The sequence below is a fragment of the Dipodomys merriami genome, unplaced genomic scaffold (assembly GCF_024711535.1).
Source record: "Dipodomys merriami isolate MVZ:Mamm:240054 unplaced genomic scaffold, mDipMer1.0.p SCAF_9, whole genome shotgun sequence".
Taxonomy (NCBI): Eukaryota; Metazoa; Chordata; class Mammalia; order Rodentia; family Heteromyidae; genus Dipodomys; species Dipodomys merriami.
The window spans coordinates 51,098,927-51,114,222 of NW_027206512.1; the positions used below are offsets into that span (position 1 = coordinate 51,098,927).

Consider the following 15,296-nt stretch of genomic DNA (forward strand, 5'->3'; position numbering starts at 1 on the left):
CTGTAGAAGTTTCAACAATTCTGCATACAAGCATAATTGTTACAAAGTCAATGTTGAAAAAATGCACAAGAAGTCAAGTCTGCAAAAAATACACAAGACTAATTAGTATACTCCTAAAAGCCTTCACGTAATTTACATCCCCAGGATTGGAAATGGTGCAAAAACAAGTATATAGCACAATAAACTGCATTTCTGAAAGTATGGTTACAATTTAAAGTAGTTGAAATACTAGTGGTATAGACTCTGAATTAAATCCCTACTACCAAAACAATAACCAATACAATGACAATAAAATAGTGAGGGTAGAGACTAAAAAAGGAAAATCAAAAAGAAAACAGGAATACAAAAAAAGTGAATTACAAAAAATTGTAGGAATTTCACAGAGACATAGAAACCGTAAGAGTCAAATGATAGTACTAAAATTTAAAAGTCCAAGATCAAAGATTATTTCTTTTAGATAATATAACTTTAGTCAACAGAAATCACCCAAACTGAAACAAGAAGAAAAAAGAGGATAAAAACTAGAGGGGCACCTCACATTTGTGGAACAGTATCAGCCAAGGATACTTAGGTATATTCCCAAAGGGAAAAGAGGAGAAACACTGAATAAAAGAATTATCTGAAAAGACAACATCTAAGATTTTCAAAATTCAATGAGATATAACAAACCACATATTCAAGGTTTAAAAACTGTCAAAATTGTCAATAATAGTTACCTAAAATTAAACAAGTCAAAGCAAAAGAGTCAGTGTCCTGTTACTCTAACAAAATAACTGAGACTATCAACTTAAAAACAGAAAAGTCTCATAGGATTCAGTTATTGTTCTTTTGACCCTATTGCTTTGGGGCCTGAATGCAAGGCAGATTATCATGGCAGAGAGTTTATGATGGAACAAAAGCTGCTACCTTCATGGCAGTCTGGAAGCAAAAAAGGAAGATACCAGCATCCCATCATTTATTCCTTTACTCATCCAGAAATAAAGAAAAACAGCAGTTTCATACGGATCTTTTGATGGATCTATAGCCTGACTGAAAGTAAGATACTCAACACTTAAAATGTGAAGGCAGAATTTTTTCAGAATACTACAATAACTACCAGATAATTCTATAAAGGTGTATAAATAGTATATCATAGATTGCTCATATGTAAATTTAAATTCAAAGGAGTAATATACTTACACATCTATGATTTTAAGATATACATTATAAAATAAGATTGTAACCAGGTGTGGTGATACATGCCTATAAATCTCAATACTCTAATAAAGTAATGCAGGAGTTTAAAAATTGGAGACCAGCCTGGGCTATATAGCTGTCTCAAAAATAAATAAATACCAGTAGGCTGAGATCTGAGGATCACAGTTCAAAGCCAGCCCAGGCAGGAAAGTAACTCCATGAGACTCACCTTCAATTAACCACCAGAAAACTAGAAGTGGGGTTGTGGCTCAAAATGGTAGAGCACTACTAGCCTTGGATGAAAAGGCTCAGAGACAGTGCTCAGGCCCTGAGTTCAAGTCCCATGACTGACAAAAATAAATGCCAATATGCACACATGCACCTGTGCATGCAAATACACATTCTATGTAGGTGCACACCAAGTACTCAGTAGGCTGAGATAGTTATACCATGTAAGCCCAGAAATTTAAGACCAGTTTGGGCAAAACAGAGAGACTACCATCTAAAAAGTATTTACAGAGTATGGCAGCAATAACATAAGATTAGCAGCTAGGTTTGAGCTCTGATATTTGTTATTAAATTTGTCCTCAGTGTAGAATATATGTGTATGTTTTGTATAAAACTCAAAAAGTTATCATTGTGGCCTGTGAGCTGACATTACCGATCAGTGAAAAGGTCAAAAAACAGAAACAAGGGGCTGGAGGTACAACTTAAGTGGTAGAGCATCTGCTTAGCAAGCTCCAGGCCCTGAGCTCAACTCCCAAGCACTGCTAAAAATAGAAACCAATATGATGCTCCAATTAAAGGAGTCTGGAAACTAAAGACATTAAGATCAATGGCAATCATAAATGAGGAAGTTACCAATTGGTTCTAAGATCACATCACTGGGCATAGTAAAAATACAGTTGCCTGATAAATAACCAGAGTATTAATCACAAGAACAGTCATTTGTTCATTTTCTACTAACTTTTCTAGTACTTAAAAAATGTCAGGCACATAGTATCATTCAAACATTTGTTAAATAAACATACCCTCAAGCAGCAAATGTATCTTAATACTTAGTGAATTTCTAACTCCTACTTTCACATTTTTTTAAGACTCTTAAAGTCTGTGGGTGACAAGTTGAATGTAATGCCAGATTTTTAAATAATCAAAAAAAAAAAAAAGAATAAGAAACCTCTTCAAAAAATGAAAAGTAGAACCACCATATCATGTAGCAACCCCACTTCTGAGTATACAGTTATAAAGCAGGATTTACATTTGTAAAGCAGGATTTCAAAAAAAGTATTTGCACACTCATTCTCTACATTATTAAAAATACAAGAAAAGTGGAAGCAATCTCAGTGTCCAATGATGAATGAAAGAATACAGAAAATGTGGCAGGTAAACAAAATGGATTTTTGAATCTGAGTATGTGCTGCTACTGAGGCTTGAACTATGAGCCTAAGTCCTGTCCCTCATAGTTTTTTGTACAAGGCAGGTGCTCACTTGAACCACAGTTCCACTTTATTCTTCAATGTTAAGAAATCCTGTCACATGTTAAAACACAGATAAACCTTGAGGATATTAAACTAAATGTAATAAGCCAGTCACAGTAAGACAAACACTGTATGATTTCATTTACATGAAACATCTAACGTAGTCAAATACAAAGAAACACAAGGTAAAATGGTGGTTGCCAAAGATTGGAGAAATGAAGTTGTAATAAGTACAGTTTCAGTTTCATAGATAAAAAAAATTTAGGTATCTTTTTCAATAATTTGAGATATTTAACTGTACAATTAAACATATTTCATTTCATATGTTCTACAACTTAAAAATTGCTACGCAGACCAAACAAAAAAATTACAAATCATGATTTTACCAGGTGAGGGTCTCAGGGATAGATCTTGGTTCCAAATCCTTTGTGTCCCAAACAGAGAAGTGAGCAGTACACAGCCAAAGAGCAGCAAAACAAAAGTTTATTGAAAGTGAAGTGAAATCATACTCTGAGAGTGTAAGGGCAGACTGGGCACGAGCACCACAGCAGCGAGGCTAACAGTCTCTATTGTCTTTATATGGGGGAGATCAGCAAAGGTGGGTGGGTCATTGGGGAAAACTAGGGCATTCCTCTGGCACAACTCTGATGGATAGGTTGACAGGTAGGGCTTATGTAACAGATGGGTGTTTGCAAATGCTCAAATCTGTCAGGACCTGTCCAAAAGAATGTGTGCATGCCTCTCACAGAGATGGGACAGTCTTGAATCAAGACTGTGGGCATCCTTGGAGTTGGGAGGTGAGGGTACCATCCTTGTCCTCCCCCTGGCCTCCTAGACATACCAGGTAAGGGCTCTGGTTTGCTCTGAAACATCCTGGTTATCAGGATGTGTTACAAGTCAGGATAGCTGTAGGAATTTTATGAGTACCTTTTATCAGCACCTTCTGGCATACTTGGGAAGCTCTTGGGGCATTCCTTAGGCAGAGGAAGATCTGTGGGTGGATTTATGGGCCAGCCTTCTGAGTGGGGCTGGCAACCATGGACTTTGTTTCTATCTGCCTGCTTCAGTATCATTTCATTACCCTCTTTAAAATGCTTCAGTTCCTTCCTTCCACACTCTTAGTAAGCCCAAACAATGTAACAAGGTCTAGAAGGTTCTGTACCATTTGGTCATTTTCAGTTCCCCCATCTTTCTTACAGCAAGGTCTTTATCAAGCTATTTCCTCTATGTGGGATGTTATACTCCAGCTCTTCAGGGACTTGGCTCCTTATGGTCCCTCAGATACTACCTTAAATGTAGCCAGCCTACCTAATTAGGAGTTGCTCCCACATCATTTTCTACCTTTGTTTTCTTTTCATTCTTTAATGGTATTTCTCACAACTTTATTTGCCTAATTTCCCAACTGAAAGGCAAGCTCTATGGAAACAAAAACATCATCTATGATTTATCAGAGCCCCCAATAATTCTCATAAATCTCAAATATACTTAGTATTCACACTTAAAAATCACTCTGAGTACATGCTTAGTATTTTCCAGTTTTATATTTCCCTATTTTCTGTGACATAGAACAAATCTTTTACACTGAGAAGAAGTTTTGTTAAGTCTGACATTTCAACAGCAAAAAGCTTTAAACCTTTTGGTTGCATAAAGTAAAAATGTACAAAACAGCTTAATGATACAACTGGCTTCCTTAAAATATCAGACTTTCCGATTTCACTGCCTTTATTTAGCTCCATCACAACAAAAATTTAATCTCAGGCCATTAATGATCTGGTTATATAGATCACAAAGTGTCTCAAATGATGACATACTACTTTAAATGCAAAGGGAGGGGGGCTGAATGTGTAATTCAGTGGTACAGCGCTTGAGTAGCAAGCATGAGGGTCTGGTTCAATCCCCAGTAGTACAAAATTAACTAAATAAATGCAACAGAAAACATCTTAAAAATCCTCGAGGTCATAGAATATTTCTATAGTAATCCTACATCCAACACCTTTTTAGACAAAAAGAAATTAAGTTAACAACAACAGACCATTTATACCTGCCAGGCTCTTTTACCTCATTTTATATAGGCAACTCATTTTTTTTCTTCAAACTTTATTTACAGCTAAGAAAAATTAGGCACTGATAGACTACGTCATCTACCCACAATTACAAACCACTGTCAGACTGAAATTCCAACTCAGGAAATTCAGTTTTGGTGTAGAGGCTATGTTCTCCATCATTCTATACAAAAGTAGAAACAGACTTAGGGTCCAGATAAAAGTTCTGGATACGATATACTACTATTCATCTATATGACCACATTCTATCCTTAAAGAATACTGATGGGGGAAAAAGCTCAAATGGAAATAACTTACTGGAGACAGTGACTTTTTAAAAAACCATACTTAGAAAATAGTCTTAACCTTCAGTAATTACATATCTTATGGGAATAGATTTTATGACTTCATAATACTTAATAGCAAAACTTAGTTATTTGCCAAACATAAATGAAGATGGAACTCAGAAGGTGCTTGGACAATAAAGATCTAGAATTTAATACAACTAAGAATATGTAATTTGATGGCTTCTTTGGACTTATTTCCTGATTTAACTTCAATCATATTTTATGTTTCAACATGAAAATCCTTGACACTAGAGGACATTAAAGGACAATGTCCCTGAACAAGAATAATCCTAATTTCTATTATATGTAATCTATTATAATCTCTATTATATAAAATGGAACAATAGTCTTGTAAGGATTCTCCAAGGATTAAAAGAAACACAGAACATGCACAATTCTTTGACCCTCCCCCACACACACACATACGAATACACATGGTACCCTACGAGCAGACACATCACTGACTTTCCCTGGATACCAGCCATCTCATTCCTATCTAGCATTCTCAAGTATCCATATATCAATGTCCATGATCCATATGCTTCCCTAGCCTATTCAGCTTCCTATATACTTCCCCTACATGACCAAGTCACACCTCAGCAAACAACTCCTGTGAAAAAGAACTTCTTCACAGAACTCTACCTTTGTACTTCAGGAAAACATTGCATACCTTAATACCATATACCCTCATCATAATGGGTTATCAACCTCCAAGTGGATAGATCTTCTAGTAGACTTCAAGGCAAAGTAAATATCTTAACCTTGAAATGCTAAACATCTATCTGGAACCTAGCAGGTAGTCTCTGAAGTTTTTTTGTTTTCTTGCTTAAAAAGAAAGGACTAAATAAATTTCTTTATATCACACCTTGTTCCAAAGAGGAGGTAAGGGGATGAAAATGTAGCTCAGTGGAAGAGACTTTGCTTAGCTTAGATTCATACCTCAAATAAATAAATAAATAAACAAACATAAGAAGGGAATTGATCATGCTTGGAATCCTAGATACTCAGGAGGCTGAGATCCAAGGATCACAGAAGCCAGCCAGGGCAGGAAAGTCTATGAGACTCCTCTCTCCAATTAACCACCAAAAATCTGGAAGTGGAGCCATGGTTCAAGTGGCAGAGTTCTAGCCTTGAGCAAAAAAGCTGGGGGACAGTGCCCAAATCCTAGGTTCAAGCCCTAGAACCAGCACAAAATGTAGGGAGGGAGAGAGGAGCAGAAGCAATGAAACAATGAAGCCAGTATTAAACATCCTTCAGCCTTCCCCAAACTTAAAATGGTATAGCTGACAACTCCTGGCAGAAAGGAAATTATTCTCAGGACTGTAGCCACAATGGCTATACAGTAATCACTTCAAGGGCCAGATGAAATAAAGCCAAAAATCAAATCAATCATTGGCTTGGGGCTACCTACAATTTAGAACTTTTCCTAGTAATGAAGTTCTCTGAGGAGGAAATGTTCAACTAGAAGAACAGAAGACTAAGAACCCACAATTAGGCAGGACCCACCCTTAAAATCAGCAACAAAGAATCTAGTCAAGGAAAATGGTTACAGAAGGTAGGATTAGTAGTGTCAAGTCTGAATCAAATGCTTACTAATATCAAGACCTAAACTGAATAAAGAACAAACTATTTACTTTTTATCTTAGAAATAAATTTCAGAAGTTAATTTTAGAACAAACTGATATACCTATACTTGAAAACATTGTTATTTATAAAGAAAGTAGAAGGAAGCCTTCAGCTCCAACACAGCATTAGATCAGTCTGGTCTTTATTAAGGAACTATGTTTCAAATATGGAACACTAGAGGTTTATATAAGCATCTTAGGCAAATGTATTTCCTATTTGGTTTTATCAAACAACTGTCAAATATACTTGCAACTAACTTTTTTTTAAAAAAGTTTGCAGATCATCCTGCAGGTCTTATCATATATAAAATAACTAATCTTACATTAAAACAACAAAAGAAATAAACCTGTTCTTAAGATTTTCAAAAGGCTTGCTTATATTAAATCATTCCTACAAATCAAGTGTTTAAAAAGTAATAATGTTATAAACGCATTAGAAACACATGCATGAAAGAAAAAAACATTAAAATACGTATCTAAGGGTTCATTTTCCTGACATCACATTATCTGACCTTTTCTGCTTGACTCATACATATACTAGATATTGCAAATAAGGGAAACCATGGGACCTATGTTTCTTTGGGCCTGGCTTACTTCACTTAATATAATTTTTTCCATATTTGATGTCAGTATAACTTGTGGAGGAGATGGGGAAAAAACCAGTTGTTTAAGGATACAGGTGGACCTGTTGCAACAATGAGAAGTACAAGTTGTCATGTCCAAAACGAGCTTTACAACGTCGGTGCGGGGGGGGGGGGGGGGGGGGGAGAAGGATTGGGATTGGGGGGGAGGGGGGAGGCTGGGAAGGGATGTGAAGGGTAAACCAAAGGAGGAGGCTGCAATGCTTGGTAAGAAATGTACGCATTATCCTGCCCATGTAATTGTAACCCCTCTGTACAGTATGTTCACAAATAAAATTAAATTAAATTAAAAATAAAAAGTAATAATGCTTCTTACCTCAAACGTCAAATCCATTTCTAACTTAAGAAGAAAAGCAAGTTTATAAACATTTTCATAGCAACACTAAACCCAAGACCTACTTCTACATTGTTTCCTACCTAGTCTCCTGACTTCTTCCTCTCCTCCATCAACAACCCAGAATTAACCTGCTCAGAGATCATATTCAAGTATCACCCCTTAATGAAAGAATAACTTCCATGAATTTATGAACAAAGTTCAAGACATTTGACGCATTTTTTCTCCTTAAAATTTAAATTTAAAAAATCACTCTCTCTATAACATGTTCACTTATTAAATGTTCACAATTAAATATTTAATGTGCTTCCCAAATAACCTATATGGATAACCTAAAATGGATACGCCAAGAAATTCATCACATTTGTCCTAAGGCTTCCCATATTGCCCAGTATGTGGCTATTTATCCTTTTTTTGGTCAGTTGTGGGCCTTGAACTCTGGGCCTGAACACTGTCCCTCAGCTCTTCAGCTCAAAGCAAGCGTCTACCACTTGAGCTACAGTGCCACTTCTGGTTTTCTGGTGGTTTATTGGAGATAAAGAGTTTCACGGACTTTCCTGCCCAGGCTGAACCATGATCCTGAGATCTCAGCCTCCTGAGTAGCTGGGATTACAGGCGTGAGCCACCGGCGCCCGGCATGTTTATCCCAATTTTAAAGGTGATGACACTCCTATGTATTTGGAATACACTATGGAACATAAAAATACTTGCTAAGTGAGACCCAACCTTCTTTCTCCTTCCATTCCCCACTACTTTACAAACATCCTATACTAACTGGAAGACAATTAGCTTCTACCTTATAGTTATATATGCTTCCTCTTAGAAAGGCCTTCCATTCACCTCCATATGAAGTCTTATCCAGACATCAAGATCTACTTCAAATTCTACATTCCTCGAAATCAGCCTCCTATTGTTCTCCAATGGTTTGCAATCCTTACTGAGATATTCAATCTATCTCATACTGTTTAGTTGTATGGATTAGGCTAAATACAACATACTGGTTAAGAGGTTTAAGCATGTTAATGCGTACTTCTGCTACTTATTATGCAGGATCTTGGTCAAGTTACTTGAGTTCATGCTACATCAGTGTCCTCTTCACTTGTTTGAAGATAAAAGCAATTATCTACCAGATGTAACCTCAGAACCAAAAACATGGATGCATATAAAGCAGTCAGTATAATAATGACATTCATTAATTGTTTAATGAAGTACCTGACCCATACTAGTTTTAAACTTCTGGTGGGCTCCATTCCATGTCGTTGTACTCTTCCATATTCATTCTCATTTCTACTGTTTTATTCTGCATGTACTTAGACTTGCCTGATAAAACTTGGTCAGCTCAGAAATAATCTCCTAGTTATAAACTAACAAATGTCAAAAATGGCTTCTAATCATTGTTAGTTGTTCATTTTACAATTAGCTTCATCAGTTTATACTTTACCACATGTGTGTGCACATGTATATGTTTGTACAATTTTGGAAGTTCTTACCTCATATTATCAATGATTAGGCCAATAGCTAAAGAAAAACCTAAATTAATCTAATAACACTAGCATGCATCTGGCCACAAATCAAGTCCTTAGCAAATTCCAATGTGAGTCTTCCTTTGGTATAAAATTAAACTAAATCTTAATTTTCTAATTGCCCCTTTCAAGTTATTCCTATGAGATCCTCATCAAAGACCAAAAGTTATTTTCAAGAAGACTTAAAAAAAGTATTCCATGTTTCCAAACCACTATTACTAATTCCTAAATGTTCAGAAAATCTAGATCAAATGGATACCAGCAGATTCATTAATCCTATGACTAACAATGCAAAACAACTACAACAATATTCAATGAGTGTAAAGGACTGTAGCCAGGTGTTAGTGACTCATACCTGTAATCCTAGCTATTCAGGAGGCTAAGATCTGAGAATAACAGTTCAAAGCCAGCCCAGACAGGAAAGTCTTGTGAGACTCTTATCTCCTATTAACCACTAGAAAACCAGAAATGGAGCTGTGGCTCAAAGTGGTAGAGCACTAGACTTAAGCAGAAAAGCTCAGGGACAGTGCCCAGACCTTGAGTTCAAGCCCATAACTGACAAAAATGAAAGGGTGGGGGGAGGAAAGAAGGGAGGAAAAGGACTGATAATGATAACTATGGGGAAGTAATAAAAAGAAAGTAGAAGAGCATCCAAAGGAGACCTTAGAAATTCATGCACTCAATTCAGAAAGAGCAACTTCTCAAAAGGAAGAATAAAAGCTTGTAGTATTATATGCGCTAGATAGTGAGTTTATTTTAACAATGTAAATAGTACTATATGAATCTGTTGTAAATATATATATATAGTCCACAGTAAGTCAACTATTAATATAAAATAAGAAATAACAGAACATTTACTGGGTGTATGTTAGAAATGCAAAGAAAGAAGTTTGGCTCAGGTTTTTTCATTGATACTTAAGCTAATTTGGGATATTTCTGTCCAAGTTAATAAAAGCCCCAGGACTGACATACATACGTACATACATACATATATCCCTTTCAATTCAAAACATGCTTTCAATTGTAAGCACTTTCCAAGAGCCCTCACAAAGTTACTATAGAGAAAAGGAGTGAACAATTTAACAGAGTAACACTGTCCAAAAAGAAATGTTCTCATTAGCTGACTTATGTAACTGTAGCCTCCTCTGAACATCACCTCTATTAACTTTGTTGTTTTTTTTGGGGGGGGGGATGGTCTTGAGGCCTGATCTCTGGGGGCCTGGGCGCTGTCCCTCAGCTCTTCAGCTCAAGGCTAGCACTCTACCACTTGGGCCACAGCACCACTTCCAGCTTTTTCTGTTTGTGTGGTGCTGAGGAATCAAACCCAGGGCCTCATGCATACAAGGCAAGCACTCTACCACTGAGCCACCTTCCCAGCCCCCGTAACTTTTTTAAAAAAGTAATGCACATAAAATTTAAAACTTTTACCTTATAACACTAAAGTATGGAAACAGAAATATAAAACTATACTCATTATGACAAAGGATGTTTATTTTGATGATTTGTTGCTGCCTGTCTCTTATTCAACCACTTTGTGCAAAATTCGGGACAAGACAAATGACTTAAAGGCAATTTATTCTTAAGATGCACTAAAAGTTTGCCCTTCGGAGGCAAATTTCAGTGAAAACGGATGTTTTCTGGAATTTATTAGCAAGAGGCCATGTTTTAAGAAGTTTCCAAAAGCAAGTATTAAAATACCAATTCAGAGGGGAAAATAGAAAGTGATTTGTGTTTTCATTTTACACAGTTATTACAAAGACTGACAAGTGAGCCAAAGAGAACAATTCTCTCAAAATGCTTTCAGAAATTTTTAACTTTCAAAATTCACATGAATTTGGTTTTCTTATGACTGATGCTCTTCTCCACTGCTTAGAGTATAACATGGAAGTATTTTATAACTCTGGTCTATGGTTCTACTTCCTGAACTGCACAATAGCATTAATATATTATGTTCTGGACTGAGGACAACATTTACAAATAAACCATAAAAGAAAGAACTATTAGTCTTAAAAAAAAAAAAAAAAAAAGGAAAGAGACCTGTAGAGGCCACATAGTTCAAAGAAATTTCAGTGTTTAAATATCATGTTTTTTAATTTACTTTTCCAAAATAACAATGCTATGGATGTATTTACAAAAACGTTTTAATATCATTGCAACTCAACTGGTACAGTGTGTAGTTTCATGATCTAAAACTTTATATGAGAATATCTAACTAGTTAAAATCAATATTCCAAGGTAAGGAAAATTAGGGACACCAATAATTCTAGGACTATTATTATTTTGATAAGCTTACTTTAATGTATTACAATTTAAACTCATTTTTGTGTGGAATATCAGATTTTTTTCCCCAAGAAGGAATTTCTTGTCTTTTTTACAATTCCCTAAGTGACTACCTAGAAATTTAAATCTTAAAAAGATTACAAACAGTTGTTAAAATAAAATTCCATCTGAAGTAGTTGTCTTGTATGATGTACCTAGTATAAAATATCTTTGTTAGTGGTCAATAAACACCAAAATTCTCAACTGCTTTTTTTTTTTCTTCCAATTGCATTTTGAGTGTACTGGCTAGGAATTATTGGTCAAGCTCTTTGGCTCAAGCAATCAAGAGCCACACTTCTACATCTTCTGAGACTTGAAATAATTCTCCTTTCCCAAATGAGGCAATAAACCTTCAAAGCTATAAGAGTCACCATTCTTGATATTTGCCATAGTCTCATCTAAATAAAAACTATTCAAGAAAAAAAACCTATCATATTTCACCTCTACTCAAGGTACTATCCTGATCATTCTGAAATGTTTTACCAGTAGTAAGTTTACTGTAGCAAGTTCCATCAAAGGCTATTGGTAAGTTTCTGAGTAAATTCGATCCTGATCCTATGTTCAACACCCTACGACTTCCAAAGTGTCTAACAACGTCTACCAACATCCTTCTTCTCCCTAGAAGAGTAAACATTGTTATAGAACCCAGAGAATAGCTGCTTGGCCCTAAAGAACATAGGTCCTGACTGAGCACTTCCCAGAGCAGCTGTCAGTAACTGCCAGATGCCTGTGGGACTATTACTTTGGTTAAATGATAGGTCAGTTTGTTCTACTTTATTTCCCTCTTCAAATCCTGCAACTAGTGCAGAAAACTTACAGCTCTACTTTAAAAAGGCAATGAGGTACTTACCTTAGCTTTCCCTTTCCCAAAGAAATCGTCGCAGGGTCTCTATCCACAGCCCGACTTGAACCCACAACCAATCAGTCACGCATGACAACGGAAGCCTTTCAAAGGATATCATTTTCTATTGAACATCCCCCCCCCGCCCCCGCCAAGAAAAAAACCCCGATGTGCAAGTTTTCAGTCATCGCTAGCACGGTCTCTGCGTTAAATGATGCCGGCCGGTTGCAATCTGCCAGGACTGTGCTCAAATACCCGTCCTTGATAAGCGAGGTGGACTGGTGGTTAGCGGCTAACACGCTTCCTGCACCCTCGGTCACCCAAGTGATGCTCTTCGCAGCACACGCTTCCACCCCCTCAGAAAATGCACACCACGCTTAGACACTGCTTCCTACGGGATCGCCACCAGCCAGCGTCGCAGGCAGCTCTGGCTCTCCAGGAACCCGCTCGGGGAGCTTCCCCTGGGACGGCCGGCTGGGGGGGCCGCGAGCCCCGAGACTCCGCCGCCAGCCGCACGCGACGCCGACGGGTACCGCAGTGCTGCGGCCGCCGACCTCGGGGTTAAGGCGTTGATTGACAAGAAAGAGAAACCCGGCCGGGTCTCCGGCAGACCCCGGTCTGCTCTGCCGCGGCACCAAAGAGAAACCTCCGAATCGCACGGTTAGGAAAGAAGGGGCGCGGAGCGCCGCCAGGGCGGGGGAGCGAACGCCGTCGAGCGGCCCCGCGGAGGGCGGGTGTCGGGGGCAAGCAGGAAGGCTCCCGAAGTGCCAAGGACCGGCCGAGCACCCGCCTCCGACCCGGCGCCGTCCAACACCGGCACCCGCCCGAAGGCGAGCCCGGCCCGGGGATGGGATGGGGGGGGGGGGGGTCCCCGCCGCAGCCCGCCCAGACTCCCCGGCCCTCACCTGTCAGGAGCGCCCGGCGGTCGCCCGCCGCCGCCGGCCCCGGAGAAGAGGCGGCGGTCCCGGCCGAGCCCGCCGCGCGTCGCCCGCGGAGGTGTCTCGGCACCAGGTCGCATCCGTCCGCGGCTCCGGCCACCAGCAGCCCGAACACCAGCAGCGCAGCCCAGCGCCGCCCAGGCAGCCAGCCCGAGGCCGGGGCGGGCGTCCCGGCGGGATGCGGGGCGAAGGGACCGCGAGGCGGCGGCGGCGGCGGCGGCGCCCCGGCTGCCGGCCACTCGCTCGCCCCGCCAGGCGCCGCCGTGGCCGGCGACTCCCCGGGCCGCCCCCGCCACCCCAGACGCTGGCTCCCGCCGGGCGCCAGCCTGGACCTCGGGACCGCGGCGGCCTCCGGAGCTCGGTTCTCGGCGGCGTTCATTGGTTCCGGTTATTTGAAACAAAAAGCAAAAAAAAAAGTGGGTGGGAGACGGAAAGGCACCGCGTCTCCGGGCCGTGCGCGACCCCGCGCTGCTCCGCGGCGAGACCGGGATCCGCTGCTCCGGCGCGGCTCAACCCCAGCCCAGCGCCCGCGCCGCCGCCGCCGCCGCCGCCGCCGCCGCGGCGCATCCCCCCCGCCCCCTCCGGCCCGCGCCTGTCGTAGTACCACGCTCGGCCGGGACGCCTCCGCCCCTCACACTCGCTGGCATACCGATCCCCCGCCTCCCTCCGCACCGCCACCGCGCAGGCGCGGGGCTGCCGCGGCGGTCGTACGCGTGCGCGGGGCGCAGGCCCCGCCCCTCCCCCCAGGCGTTCCCAGACGGATGGGCGTGCCTTCCGACCCTTTCTAACTCCGCCGCCTGGAGAGGGGGCGGGAAGGAGGCGGCGCGGCCCCGCCCCCACGCACGCCCCGCCGCGGCTGGCGACTGGGGCCCCGCCCCGCACCGGGAGGCGACGCGGAAAGCCGGAGATCGTTTGCGTTGAGCTTGGACGGTGTCGACGGCCGCAAAGACTTAACTGCACGGGTGAGACCAGCCGTGGCCGAGACGGAAACAGCCGAGTCCCGGCGACTTCGGTGCAGACGGGGCCGAGCTGCGCCGAGGGACTGACCGTCACACACTCCAGACCCGCCGCCTGCCCAGTGCCAGGCTTCACCGTTAGCTCCGGCGAACCCGCACCTGCTAACTCATCTGTATCATCGCCATTTACTAAGGAAGAAACTGAGAAATCTGGAACCGCTCAAAAGAGCTCGCCCTGAGGAACCGCAGCCAAGCCCCCCGCCAGACCCGAGCAGCCGCGCGTGGCCACACTGGGTTGGCTCTAGCTGCCCACCCTTGACCCCCCACCCCACTGCTCCCCACTGAGGCTTTGCTGTCAGCTGAACAGGCAGCCAGGAAAAAACAAAAACAAAAACCAAACTCAGAGGGAGAGACTTGATCGCTGGGCCTACCTGGCCTGAAGCCAGATTCTGGTATTGATCGGCCTCAGTTCAGAACAGGCTAACTGGTGTGAGAAGTGGAGAAATTAGCAAGCAGCAGGGAAGAAGGGTAGCTTAAGTAAGTAGAATTTAGCAAGAAACAAACATTGAGCCATGAGTTCCAACTGAGATCCAGATTCTTTCTCATACGAACAGCTGCCAACACTTTTCTTTGGTTGGGGTGTGGGGGGACGAGTCTGATTCAGATGGACCCCAGGACCTTGCATATTATTATAAACAGGAACTTAACCACAGAAATATACCTCCAGCCCCCAAAGTCATACTTTTGAGATCACCTCCTTTCACTTGTAAAAAGTGTTGACTACACACAGACACACGTAGGAGAGCCCGCCAGGGACAGTTATGTAAGATAGGGTCCTTAAGCACATAAGTCCAGCTGATTAGTTTATTGGTTTGTTTGGCTGCTGTTATTCCAGAAGATAACCAATTACACAATCTCAGGCAACCTGGCCAAGATAACCCCAAATATCATTCATTGTGGAAGGAGAAATGCACAGTGCAGGAAAGAATCTAAAATGTCTTTGAAGCTAGTCAATCAACAATTTTTTTTAAATTTTTATTGTAAAGGTAATATACAGAGGGGTTACAGTTACATAA

General features: G+C 41.3%; 1 protein-coding gene across 3 annotated transcripts in view; it reads right to left on the reverse strand.

Moving 5' to 3' along the window:
* Positions 1-13,782, reverse strand: part of Stim2 (stromal interaction molecule 2) — a 110,713-nt gene extending 96,931 nt beyond the window's left edge. For 2 of the 3 annotated variants that reach the window (XM_070012926.1, XM_070012925.1), the window contains exon 1: positions 13,232-13,782. In XM_070012926.1, the coding sequence (XP_069869027.1) occupies positions 13,232-13,643 (412 nt within the window). In that variant the 5' untranslated portion in view covers positions 13,644-13,782. Of the gene's footprint in view, positions 1-12,335; positions 12,359-13,231 lie in introns of those variants that run through there. The other variant, XM_070012927.1, reaches the window with a different exon arrangement.
* Between the last annotated feature and the right edge of the window lie 1,514 nt (positions 13,783-15,296).